Source organism: Plectropomus leopardus, chromosome 6 (genome assembly GCF_026936395.1).
Source record: "Plectropomus leopardus strain MGB_pleo_1.0 chromosome 6, ASM2693639v1, whole genome shotgun sequence".
Lineage (NCBI taxonomy): Eukaryota > Metazoa > Chordata > Actinopteri > Perciformes > Serranidae > Plectropomus > Plectropomus leopardus.
This window is the reverse complement of record NC_142181.1, coordinates 14,919,837-14,932,086: the sequence shown is the minus strand read 5'-3', so window position 1 is coordinate 14,932,086 and position 12,250 is coordinate 14,919,837. Positions and strand designations below refer to the sequence as shown.

The 12,250-nt window shown below is 38.3% G+C and overlaps 2 protein-coding genes across 2 annotated transcripts; one reads left to right on the top strand and one right to left on the bottom strand.

The window, feature by feature from the left end:
• Positions 1–18: 18 nt before the first annotated feature.
• On the bottom strand, positions 19–6,329 carry lamtor1 (late endosomal/lysosomal adaptor, MAPK and MTOR activator 1). Its single transcript, XM_042487381.2, has 5 exons — positions 6,083–6,329; positions 4,306–4,451; positions 4,112–4,189; positions 2,336–2,459; positions 19–2,014 (listed from the first exon to the last, which is right to left on the bottom strand). The coding sequence occupies exons 1-5, from the start codon at positions 6,122–6,124 to the stop codon at positions 1,922–1,924; spliced, it is 483 nt and encodes a 160-aa protein (XP_042343315.1). The 5' UTR covers positions 6,125–6,329; the 3' UTR covers positions 19–1,921.
• Positions 6,330–9,194: 2,865 nt separating this feature from the next.
• On the top strand, positions 9,195–12,200 carry sfrp2l (secreted frizzled-related protein 2 like). Its single transcript, XM_088078844.1, has 3 exons — positions 9,195–9,757; positions 10,327–10,407; positions 10,619–12,200. Exons 1-3 carry the CDS (start codon positions 9,232–9,234, stop codon positions 11,038–11,040), a joined length of 1,029 nt encoding a protein of 342 aa, XP_087934970.1. The 5' UTR covers positions 9,195–9,231; the 3' UTR covers positions 11,041–12,200.
• Positions 12,201–12,250: the final 50 nt, after the last annotated feature.

Genomic DNA, 12,250 nt, shown 5'->3' with positions numbered 1-12,250 from the left:
CTAATTTAATAACACTGGTTATGTTGAAAATCTTTAATGAATGAATTAAACCAAAAAAACAAACAAAAAACCTTTAAACTTTTTGGTACTAGCCTAAGATATTACAAACATATTTCAGGTAGTATAACACATTTGAGTAACAAACAAAACAGAAAAAAAATGCCAAGAACCCATTGCAAAAAGCTCAAATCAATTGCGTGGTTGAAGTAATCACAGCCTTGCAGATCATCCCTTTAGAGACTTTAGAGCGACTCACCATGCTCCCTGCACACGCATACAGTCATGTGCTCTCATCTGAAGAGCAAATTAACATTTAAAAAACACAAATAAATAATCACAAAAAGGTCTCGGATCATTTTTTCTGCTGTGGTACATAGATTGTTAGCGCTCTCCCCACACTGCTACAATGGTTAGTTTCTGATTAATATGAACAACTCAATCATATTACAATCCGCAGCAAAAAGCTTTGTTTAAAAGCCAACAAACGCAGGCCTTAAAAGTGTTCTTGTGTTTCATAAAAACATTTGTTAATCACCACAAGATATTGAGCCAATCCTGACCAATGAACTCTCTACAAAAAGAGGAACTTCATACAATCCCTCATCTGTTTTTATAATCAATCAGAAAATTCTGTACAAAGGCGGCATGAATACACATCCGTCCCCACACCCTCCACACACCCATCCCCTTCATCTCTGTATGCCTTCACTGCTATTAAATATGCAAAGTTCTGGGATTTGATTTGAAGAAGAGCATTTAGTGCTAGAAAACTGCAGAGGACACATTACTGTCTGTAAACGTGAGAGCTCATGCCCCAAGAAACCTCCATCTCCCCCCTCTGTGACATTAGTCGGCCCAATAGCACCCCTCACTTGTGTTTGCTTCCTCACCCACCAGAGGACACCATCCGTGGACATTCATGATTTTGCTTCAGCCAAAATACCAGATTACTCACCTGAAAACAAGTAACCAACCAAACCTGTTTCACTGTCGGTTTTAAACATTTTTACAGTGAAATGTTGGTAAAATTGACTCAAGTCAGGCTGTTTTTTTTAGTCCATGTTTAGATTTTAGTCAGACATGGTTCCTTGGTGCACTGTGACACCATATTACTGTGGGATGTTTGATGCCAAAATCTAATATTCTAAATTATGATATATCAACCTTAAGAGAAAACAGCTCATTTTTCTGACACCATTTTCTATATTTCCCCACTCAGGACAAGAGTTGAAGTTAAAGACAAGAAGTGCAAACTTTAAGCCATGTTGCAAGTTTTCATCCTGATACATAGCTACTCAACCACTGCACTTATTACCTACTTTTCTGATAATTTCATTCTTTCATGCCACAGATATTCCTTATTTCTTTTGTTCCAGTGGAGATTGTATTAAGTACTATATACACCATCGTGCATAAAAATCCTACAGCTCTGGCCCAGGTGAACACTACATTTTCCATGTCTTTAGATAACAGTCTGGAGTGTGGGGTGCTTGTCTGAGTTCACAAGCTGGGGAAACTAACTGAATAAAAACACTGAGATGACCCTGAAACTGTTAAAAAAAATAATTACAGCAATTACCAAGAAGGATGAATGATGGTTTTTCAACAGCTGGTTATGACAAAGTCTGTGATTCACACCTTACATAAAGAGCAGATCTTGCTGTAAATATGAGAGCACACCCCAGTAAACCATCTTCATAGCCCATGCTGACAATTTGTCACTGACCCATAATTTAGTACATTAAAGGACAGTCATAGGGTGCAATCCTACATCCTCTCTGTCTTTATAGCAGTTAAAGGCATAGCTAAGAAGTACAAAGATCAAGATGCTTTAATAAAGGGTGGGCTGGAGGGTGAGGATGCAGAAGTGACACAGAGAGAATGGGATGGGAGGAACAATATGCTGGCCAGGGTCGCAGAATCAGGGGATGGCAAATTGGACCACCAGTTCTTCTTTAGCATCCACTTTGATTTGAGAGATTGCACTGTAAGCGTAAGCTGCTATTTTGGACACCTGCAAAGAAAAAGGAAGACAAAGTTTTAATTTAATTTACTCTAAGTAAAACAACACTAGTCCACTGTGTGTAATCTTTTTATTAGGTGGACAAAAAAGTTACAACAGCTAAGCATAAATATCTTTACAGTCTATTTTTAGCCAGATATTTAGTCCAACCCCCCCTCACTGATATACCACAAAGTTGCACATGTTGCATACTGTTTCCAACTATCTCTGATGTTAAATGTAGACAACAAGGAAACACAACATGACAAGAAGCAATGTGGGTGCAGGAAACACATGCCAACATATCTTTAATGTGTGCTGGTGTATGTTTACCTGCTGAACATCTGAGTATGGCACCAGGTCACTTGCAAGCACTTGGTGGGGCTGGCTGGTGAGGGAGGGAAGAGCGAGGGCTTTCTTCTGCGGCAGACTGTTGCTCAACACAGCCAGCTTTGTACTGAAACACATAAAACAAAACACAAGCTTACTGGCTCAGTTATTACTTAAGATGCAACTTAGAGTTTAAGTCTAAACCTCAGTTCATCACCTTGACTCTCTAACCTGATTGTTGTGTCCTGAGGATGTGCAGTGTAATCTGCACCTGTGTTTTAGCCTAAACATAGCTGCTGTGTTTGGTAGACATCCAGCCACACTGGTGTAGTTTTAGATAAAGTCTGAGGCAAAAGGCCAGCGATGTTGCAATTTCAAGATGTTGGGTTGGAATTTTTAAACACTGTTTACAGTTTCATTCTTCCCACATTCATCTTAGGAAATAACAACCGTAGGTGTCCAAACCAATAAGTGCATGCCTTAGGATATGCAGCTGGCTCACTTTTCTTTCCTATAAGCAATGAATTAGTAAGATACAACCCCATAATCCAACAAAATAAAGCTCCTCGCAGTGTGCCAGGGTACCTGCAGATCCTTAAAAAGTATTGAAAGGCACTGAATTGATTCAACTAGGAATAAGGTTTCAATCAGTTTGTCAAAAGTCTTATGAATGCTCTGATAGGGGAAGTAGGATTACGTGAATATTAATTTTTCTGAAGTTACATTGTAGAATCGCGTGATAATTGCTAAAATCAGTTTTAAAATGACTGAATGCTTCTTGCATTAATGCCATGCAGATCAGAATAGCAGAACCATCACCACTCGTTTTTTCCTTTTCTGAGATGCTCAGAGCAGAGGGTCCACTGTCTGATAGTTAACTGTCACTGGACAACAAAGAGGAGAGCAAATTCAACGACAATTTGGCAATTTTACTTTTCACAGTGGTAAGGCTGAAACACGTAGAAGGCAATGCTCAGTGTATTTTATGCAAAAAGTTTTCAAACTCGGCATGATGGGAAATCAGGGCAGTGGAATCATGCAGAGTGAGAAACACAACATTGCCAAGAAAACCCGACAACAAACATCAGGTTCTTAAAATAGCATTTAGGCAAAATTGTACCTTACCCTAAGTAACTGATGTCTGATCCCGTGTTTTTTCACCTCTGGTTGTTGTTAAATTGGTCTTAAATTTGATGCCTTGCCTTTTGCCTGGAACACGATGCATGCATGAGCAGCGCATGACGGCAACCTCGCTGAACTGCAGCATGTGTAATGCTTGTGGTGTTCAGCCTGACAGTGTTGTGGCTGTAGGGCTGCCTGCTGCTGTGAGTACTGTATTTCAACATTAAGAAGCACAAATTCTACTCATTTATGAAGTCTTGCAAGCTCCTGCAATGTCAACAAAACAGTCTTGTAAATGTTTCACATTACAATGCCTTGTGTCAACAGCTGATGGGATTCTGTCAACAGAGAGGTTGTCAGATGATTACAATTTTGAAACAGCATCAGGAAATTTGCCTTGCCTTAAACTCTAAGCAACCTTGTGTACATGCAGTACATACAGCACAAAATTAAGCTCCACATTTTATAAACGTATACATTTTATCATTATGGCTCAGACATGTGACATCCATGCTGTCCTGATGGTTTATTTGCTATCTTCATGTATGATTCAGCAGGTTAATGATAACCATCTTCAGGTGTGTCCAATACAGATCCAAACTCTTCCCCAGATAAGGAAATTAAATATAAAGCTGCAGCAAGTGCTCGCCCACACACCTGTATTGTCGAGCTTTGTCCATGTATTCATGCTGCTCCATCATGACAGAGTCAGCTGCTGAGACATCAATGATGTTCCTGACAGAGAGGAAATAACAGCAGGTTTATTAAATAAAGGCATGAATACCTGCATAAGAGTCAGGACACGCATGCTGAATGTGGTTCATCTATGGCAGCATGAAGCAGTGTCTTACTGTGCAGTCTTGGTGAGGATGGATGTCAGGAGGGCCTGTTCATCTGTCCGCGCTGAGGGGACACTGGTAGTGATCCAGTCAGTCCCATTTGGGGGTTTACTGACAGGGTTTGGGTGGGGGATCAGCGGCTTACGTTCATCAGGGTCCTAAAACAGGTCAATCAGAATATCAATAAACAATAAAGAAGCTTTCAAGTCATGACATCTTAACAAGTTGTTGTTGTGTCATAATTAAATAAAGCAGGTATAAGGGCAAAACCACAAACCTTACCAACTATTTGTTTTATCCAGCATGATATAAAACATGGCAACATGATTAAGCTTATGAGATGCAAAAACAAGTAATCTGTGATACATTAAAAGTCACTCCTCCATTAGATATTCAGCACTTTATCACTGTATTTTGTGTGGCAACATTGTAGCAATACACCAATACAAAGTATCAGTTTATTTATTATATAAATTATTATTGCAAATACAAGTTCCACTTTTGTAAATACTAAAAACAGATTTTTTTAATCCACTAGATACATTTTACTGAGATATAAATGACTGAAGTGACACGAACAAACTGGAAACTTTGTCTTATTAAATAAAACAGATGTTTACAAAGTTTTCCTTTAGGGAACACAATTTGCAGTTGACAAAAAGGTAATAAAATGCAATTTATCAAAATACATGTTATTGCAAAACTATGCATATCGCAAATCATTCAAAATTGCAATGATACTGTTTCATGATTTGGGTATTGTGACAATATCGTGGGGCCTCTCTATTAGATACACAAGGTACAATATAAACTTTAGATATAGTGATACAAGCTTGAGGTCTCAGCTCAACAACCATATCACTGCATTTGTCACATCAGTTATGGTAAAACATATTGATACTTTTTACCCTTTATCCGTCTCTACCCTAAACCCAGGTTGACCATCTTTACACCCACAATGAAGCATTAAGGAAGCATAAACATAAAAAGTCCTCACTGATTTGAACAAAAAGCTCGAATTTGATTGCCCTTATCTGATGGTTATCTTAAAAACGAGACACTCGTTAAATATCCAATACACATTATTAGGAAATAACACTAACAGAGAGGTCAGATAAGCATTTCTTCTGTTATCTTATGCTACTTTGAGATTAGATCACCCGCATATGAGGAGAGATACTCTGCAAAGGCAGAACAGACTTGTTTCCGTAAACTAAAAATAGCTAAGGTCATATGACATAAAACGCATCAAGACCATGGCATGTAGAATAACAACCACTTGTGTTATTGGTGGATCTGCATACGTTTAAGTTGAATATTGAGTGCTTTACTAGTAACTTTGAGGTATATTTATATATAGATTGCTTTACAATAAACTGGTTTCAGGAAATCACGTAAACGTAACGTTAGCTAGCTAAGACATGACATCCTAATAATCGTCAAAGTGAATGTAAATAAGTTTCTATATGTACGGGTTTCTTCTAAACATGAGCTTTCAGATCTGTACAGTTCATGTTAACAATTTTCGCTTTTCATCTGTAAGCCAACTTCACAGCTGCCTTGGCTCAGGCCTTTCCTGAGGGCTTTAACTAGCGAGCTAAAGTTGCTTTTCTGGTGTCATGTCACTTCAACCATTAAAAAAGGCCCATTTGGGAGTTTCGTTACACATTATTGAAATGCATTCAATGTATTTAACACCGCATACAAACACAATGGCATCGCTTTCTTTGTATCTTAATAAAAATATGACATTTATCGGGCCAGTTTTAGCCAGTTAGCCGCTAACTACCTGCTCTGTGGTCTCGTTCTCGCTGCTGTAACAGCAACCCATGTCAGCGTCCGAGGGGCCAAACTACACAACCCCGGCTTCCCTGTTCTCCGTCAGAAACGAGCCGTGTTGGTCTTCTCCGACAAACATAAAACTTTCCTCCGACTTAGTTTTACTTTAGCTTCATCTAATGGTAGGAAGCTACTGTCAACAGCAGCTCCTCGGACGAGCTATCACATGACAGCGACTCTGGTGCAACAACACAACGGCCACTTCCGGTAAATGAGAGGAAGCTGTGGGCTCCGTCACGTGACAAGGGGGAGATTTTTCCAACCTGAGTTAAATATCAAAATGTGAGTATCGCTGGGACAAACATAGAAAAATATCAAATTAGATCAAAGTCACAGGCTACAATTAAATTTAAGAATAATTCAAAGTTACTGTGTGTTGTTTTTCTTTTCAACCATTTTTTCCAACTCTTTTTATTCGGGTTTTTCAAAATTAACATACAACTGGAAAAGGCATGGAGTGAAAATAGGATTTTATACCAATGCATAGAAAGGTGTATATATATATATATATATATATATATAAAATATACCCTAAAGGGTAAGTTGTCATACATGTTTAGCCATATAAAACAAGTTTACAAAATATATTTTCACAGGTAATTTATTCGGGTTTTCAAAATTAACATACAACTGGAAAAGGCATGGAGTGAAAATAGGATTTTATACCAATGTATAGAAAGGTATACATATATATATATATACATATCTACACACACACACACACACACACACACACACACACACACACACACATATATATATATATATATATATATATATATATATATATTAAATATACCCTAAAGGGTAAGTTGTCATACATGTTTAGCCATATAAAACAAGTTTACAAAATATATTTTTCACAGATAATCTTATGGGGGGAAAAAGAACTAAAAAGAATAAAGAGGAAAGAAATACAATTTTTAAAAAACAGAGAGAAAAGAAATATATATATATATAGCCTACACACATACTTACTTACATACATAAAAAAGTATAAACAATATTGTTCTTAAAGTATTACACTATTTTTATTTGTAAAAGCAAAACAAATATAGCACTTACACATGTTAACTGTCACCTTTTGTTTTTCTTTCAGGCTACTGTAACTATAAAATCACTGCTCAAGAAGTAGTAGACCTAAAGCATAAAAAAAATGGAAGTGAAAACACAAATGAAAAATAAGCTAAATAAATACTTAAAGGGAAATTGGGTGGTATGGGGGGCACTCGCTAGGGAGTAAATGAAATGAACTGGTTACAGAGGCACCAGCATACCTACAGATCAGGTTACGAAGGACAAATTATAGATTTATTAAGCAGAACAGAGTTTTGAAGTCACAGGTTGCATGTTAATGATTTTGATTATTTGAGGCAGGGGCTTTTTAAAACCAGATTTGTGATGTGTGTTATGCTTTTGCAGTGCATAATTCTAAATTGTCAAAACAAACTAACCAAAATATTATTTCAACATAGGAGTATGGCTCTAGGCATGTAATGACACTGCCATGTATAATCTGCTTTGTGCACTGTACTCAATGGAAAATTTAGACATGACAGGATACATACCTCTGGGGCCCTCAAACAGGGCAATTTAGCTACGCTTGTTGAGTTTTATTGACACGTTAACCTGCAAATATTTATATTGGTCTTACTCTGTCTATAATCCATATTTCAATTCTCAAGTCAATGCTTTTCTCTCTATTTTCTATCAAATAGAGAGGCAATTTAGTGAAATGCAAACATTGCAAATATTGAATCAAGTCTGAGCTGTCTTTAAGATGATATCACTTCTACTACTGAGTAAAATCAAGCAGCAGGAGAAGGGAACAGGATGAGGCATGTTGGTGCTCATGTGGCAAGTCTCCCTGGAGACACATGAAAGGGTCTCTGACACCCTCTGGCTGAGTTTGATGACACAGTAACACACACAATGTTCTTAAACACACAACAATTATTTTATTTCACAATACTGACGGGCAGCTAATTATTTTCAAAGCATTTCATACCCCAAAACAGCTTTCTGTTTTCAGAAACTGTAAAATCTGACAAGTTGATTTTACTTGATTTAAAAATCAAGGAAACAAATTGCCTTCAAAAGTGTAAGTTAAATTTAACTATTTATCTCAATTTACGTGGACTTTTTGTCTGATTAAGTTTAATTGTTATATTTCCTTATTTTGGTGAATTTGTTGCAACTTAAAAATGACAAGTTTAATTAAATCAAACTTTCTAAGTTTTAGTAACTTCAGTAAACCAGGCTGACTGTGCTTTATACCTGTATTCTGCTGGTTGCATAGTCAGTCATACTAGTAGCCTTTATTTTTAAAAATGTTAAGAAAACAGCTTGCAGATCTCCTAACTTAATTTGCAAAATCATCCTTGCAATGATCAAAGTTAAGTTAGACTATCTTGGTTTACTGAAGTTGCTAACAGTTTAAAAGAACAAGGTATTCCACTTTTCATTTTTAAGTTGGGCTAAATTTCGAGTAAACTTGACGCTTACATATAAAATGAATATAAATTTAGATTTATAATTGTATTTACTTTCCTTTTTCAATGTAATCGGTTTCCAAAATTATTTTTAGTAAAATAAACTTGTCATATTTTAAAGTGTAGATTGATGAGAATGTAGGATGAGTTTATATATGATATACATATATAAGTTTTCACTTCTGCTTGAGCCTTTTCAGTCATTACTTAAAACATAAACTGCTGACTTTGTCTGTGAAGTTTAAATTGTGAGTACTTATTGTATTGTGATGACTGAAAAAAAAAACCTCTGAAACACTAAATCATGTGAGCATACAAGGGCAAAGATGACAGCCATATGTCATCTTTGCATATTTACTTTCTCTGTTCTGTCTCCCACAAATTGTGCTGTTTACAAAATGAAAGCCAAAGTTCATAAACCAAAAACAGTATGCAGTGAGTGTGTTACTGTAAAATGTGGAGGCAGGCACCAGTCTGATGGGGAGGGATGATGACTAGGGAGGCGCCTGCCCTCTCATTAACCCCCCGTCTCTTCCACACCTCTTTGTTTACACCTACATGCCGGTCAAGTCCAGACAGAAGAGCAGCAGCCCTGCAGACTGAAACTATGCATGTCTCTGTGCTCTGCTGTATTTTGCTCTCTGCAGCTTCTTATGCCTCTGACGGCGCGGCTCCTGCCCAGCTCGGGCCGCCGTCGCTCGGGTTCAGCTCCTCGGTCCGCTCGGTGTGCAAACCCATCCCGAGCACCCTGACTCTGTGCCACGGGATCGGCTACAGGCACATGCGGATCCCCAACTTGCTCGGCCATGATACCCTGAAGGAGGCCCAGCAGCAGTCGGCGGCCTGGCTGCCCCTAATTTCCAAACTGTGCCACCGGGACACCAAGAAGTTCCTGTGCTCGCTGTTTGCTCCGGTGTGTCTGCCGGAGCTCAGCGGGCCGGTCAGCCCCTGCAGGAGCCTGTGCGAGGCCGTGCGGGACGGGTGCGTGCCCGTGATGAGTGCGTTCGGGTTCCCTTGGCCCGAGATGTTCAACTGTACCCGGTTTCCGCGTGCGACCGAGCTCTGTATCCCGGCAACCGGGGAGCAGGACGGCCGGACGGCAGAGGAGGTCAGGCACGAGGAGGCTTTGAAAGGTCAGTGGATGGTCTGTTTCTGATTGTCTTATTTTGCACGATGCATGAATATTATATAGGCTACATTGAAAAGCATTGTATTTTATGTCTCCATCTGCCTGTCGGCCACCAGGAAAACAGTATGCATAATTCTTTAATAAACCAATTTTAGGGAATAAAAATGTGTGTTTATGTTAAATATTTGCCAGTTTATCAATTCTGAATGTTTTCAACTACCTAATATAGATATCAGTATCAGCCATAGCAATTTACAATCAATGTATACAATACATAATGTCCATATTATGCATATAGCTTTTGACAGTAATCTTTTTGTGTTTTTTTATTATTATTGTTTTATGTATTTATTAACTTTACAACAGTTATTATATTTCCTACATTTCTGGCCTGTTTTTTTTGTGTGTTGCAGTAACAACTGAGATTTCTCTTGTGGAGATTAATTCACTTTATTTTATCCAGTCTTATTATCTTAACGTTGTTTTGCATGCCTTGATACTAAAGCTGTTGCTCAAAGACAACGGTCTCACCACCTTTCATCATCTAATCCCCTTCTCTTTTTGACCCCCCAGGAAGTATTATCTGTGATGCCTGTAGTCTGGCTGCAGAAGGAGAAAATGACATCCAGGAAAACTTCTGCCAGAGTCCATATGGTGAGAGCAAACTGATGTAGATAATGTAAACTACAATCTTTTTAAATGTTTTTTTTTTGGAATGGATTATGACAAAATCTCACCTTCTGCATTATAACTCAAATTAAAATGAAACAGCTCACAGAACTGATCTTGGAGATAGAGAGGTTGTTTTACAGTGTGTCTTAATTGGCACCTGTTAAGTGGTATTCTCTCTCTGTCTCTGTTGCAGCATTTAAAATGCGTCTGGGCAGTGTGTCAATGGTGGGAGGGGACCGTCAGCTGGTGCCTACGGCCCGCAGCCGCATCCTGAGGTGGGCAGGGGGTGGTGCAGAGAGGGCAGAGGGGATTGGAGGCGCAATGGCCCATGGTGCTTTGTGGCTGCAGGAAGGAGGCACCTGCACTTGTCCTGGCTTAGACTCTGCCGAGACAAATGAAGACAGGGGGTTGTTAGAGGAGGAGCAGATGGATAAGAGACAAGCAAAGGAAGGAGGAAAGGAGGGTAAAGGGGCCCAGAGTGGATGGTACCTGGCCCTGGCTCAGGCTGAAGAGGGACGACTGGTGCTGACTCGACTGGTGAAGTGGACCAGAGAGGACAAAGAGCTGAAGAAGTTCATCAGAGCGCTGCTTAAACAGTCCTGTCCAGATCTGTAGACAGGCAGTTATCAACCACAGCAGTCTGGCACCACAAACACTACTTTATGGTCGTATGCTGCAAAATTGCAACATTAAATAATGATCAGCTAACAAGTAGTTCCCAAATAAAAGTGAATAAATCACGAGCACAGATGATTGATATGATGTAAATGAGCCAGATTAGATTGAAGATATCAGTAAATCTGCATAGTGCCCACTTTCATGATGAATTGCTCTTGATCAACTCTAAAAAAAGGTGCTAAACCCTCCACACTCAGTAACCAATCAAGTCTTCTCCACTAAATATATGGCCTTTTATTCTGTCCCATCAAGTCAAGCAATGCATTGACCTGTTTTTAGATGCACCATTATACCATGATTACTTTACTATTACTCTCCATTCATATTATCAAACAAATGAGATTTTTTGTTATTATCATAGACTGTACATAAATATCTTTCATCATAATGCTTTCCTCACTTCCGTGGATTCATCCAGCTGAATACGCACAAAAAAAAAATCTGACAAGACAAGACTAGTACCAGCTATGTGGGGCACACTGCAAAAACTACAGTGACAGATGCTCAATGATCAAAGACCCGACATTGACTGTCGGCCGACTGTCAGGGCATTGTTAGAGTAGTTATTACATTTGGCAGGGAAAGGTTGATATGAATCAAACTGGGGGAATATTTGTGTATTTTTTTTGTATTTTTGTGTATATTTGTGTATATATGAGACAAAATATGACCCTTTAATCAAGTGTTTGATAAGGATTGCAGGTGGTTAGGCTGATCTCATCACACATTTTTATTGATACATATTTGGGATGCAGCAGAGTTCATTGTTGTTATACTTAAAAATGTTTTCTTTCATAGTTAGTGTATGACTATTTTTTATTGCCACCTCTGTTTCCATTTTGTTTCACACAGCAGATTTAGTCTCAGTAGCTTTATGAGTGAAATCACTTGTTAGACAGCTACAATGTTAAAAAAGGAGCACTGACAAGAAATAAAGGAAATGCGATGTAAACAATAATTTAGCCTTCACCTGGTCTCATTTTTTGCATTTTTTAACATGCATTTGTACCTAATGTGACTCTACTATATGTTTTTATATGTTTGTTTGAATTTTCATATAATTTTGAGTAACATTAAATGGTATTTCGTGAATTAGCTTTTTTGGTGTGTTTGTGTCTTTCTTGACCTTTCCATCATGACTCAGTAA

Bases quoted from the DNA above. Each gene is read 5' to 3' on its own strand.
- lamtor1 (XM_042487381.2), bottom strand. From the start codon at position 6,124: ATGGGTTGCTGTTACAGCAGCGAGAACGAGACCACAGAGCAG. The intron at 4,452-6,082 runs GTAGTTAGCGGC...GACCTGTTTTAG, and splicing joins AGAACGAGACCACAGAGCAG to GACCCTGATGAACGTAAGCC. The intron at 2,460-4,111 runs GTGTGTGGGCGA...TATGTGTTTCAG, and splicing joins GACAAAGCTCGACAATACAG to TACAAAGCTGGCTGTGTTGA.
- sfrp2l (XM_088078844.1), top strand. From the start codon at position 9,232: ATGCATGTCTCTGTGCTCTGCTGTATTTTGCTCTCTGCAGCTTCTTAT. The intron at 9,758-10,326 runs GTCAGTGGATGG...TTGACCCCCCAG, and splicing joins GCACGAGGAGGCTTTGAAAG to GAAGTATTATCTGTGATGCC. The intron at 10,408-10,618 runs GTGAGAGCAAAC...TCTCTGTTGCAG, and splicing joins CTTCTGCCAGAGTCCATATG to CATTTAAAATGCGTCTGGGC.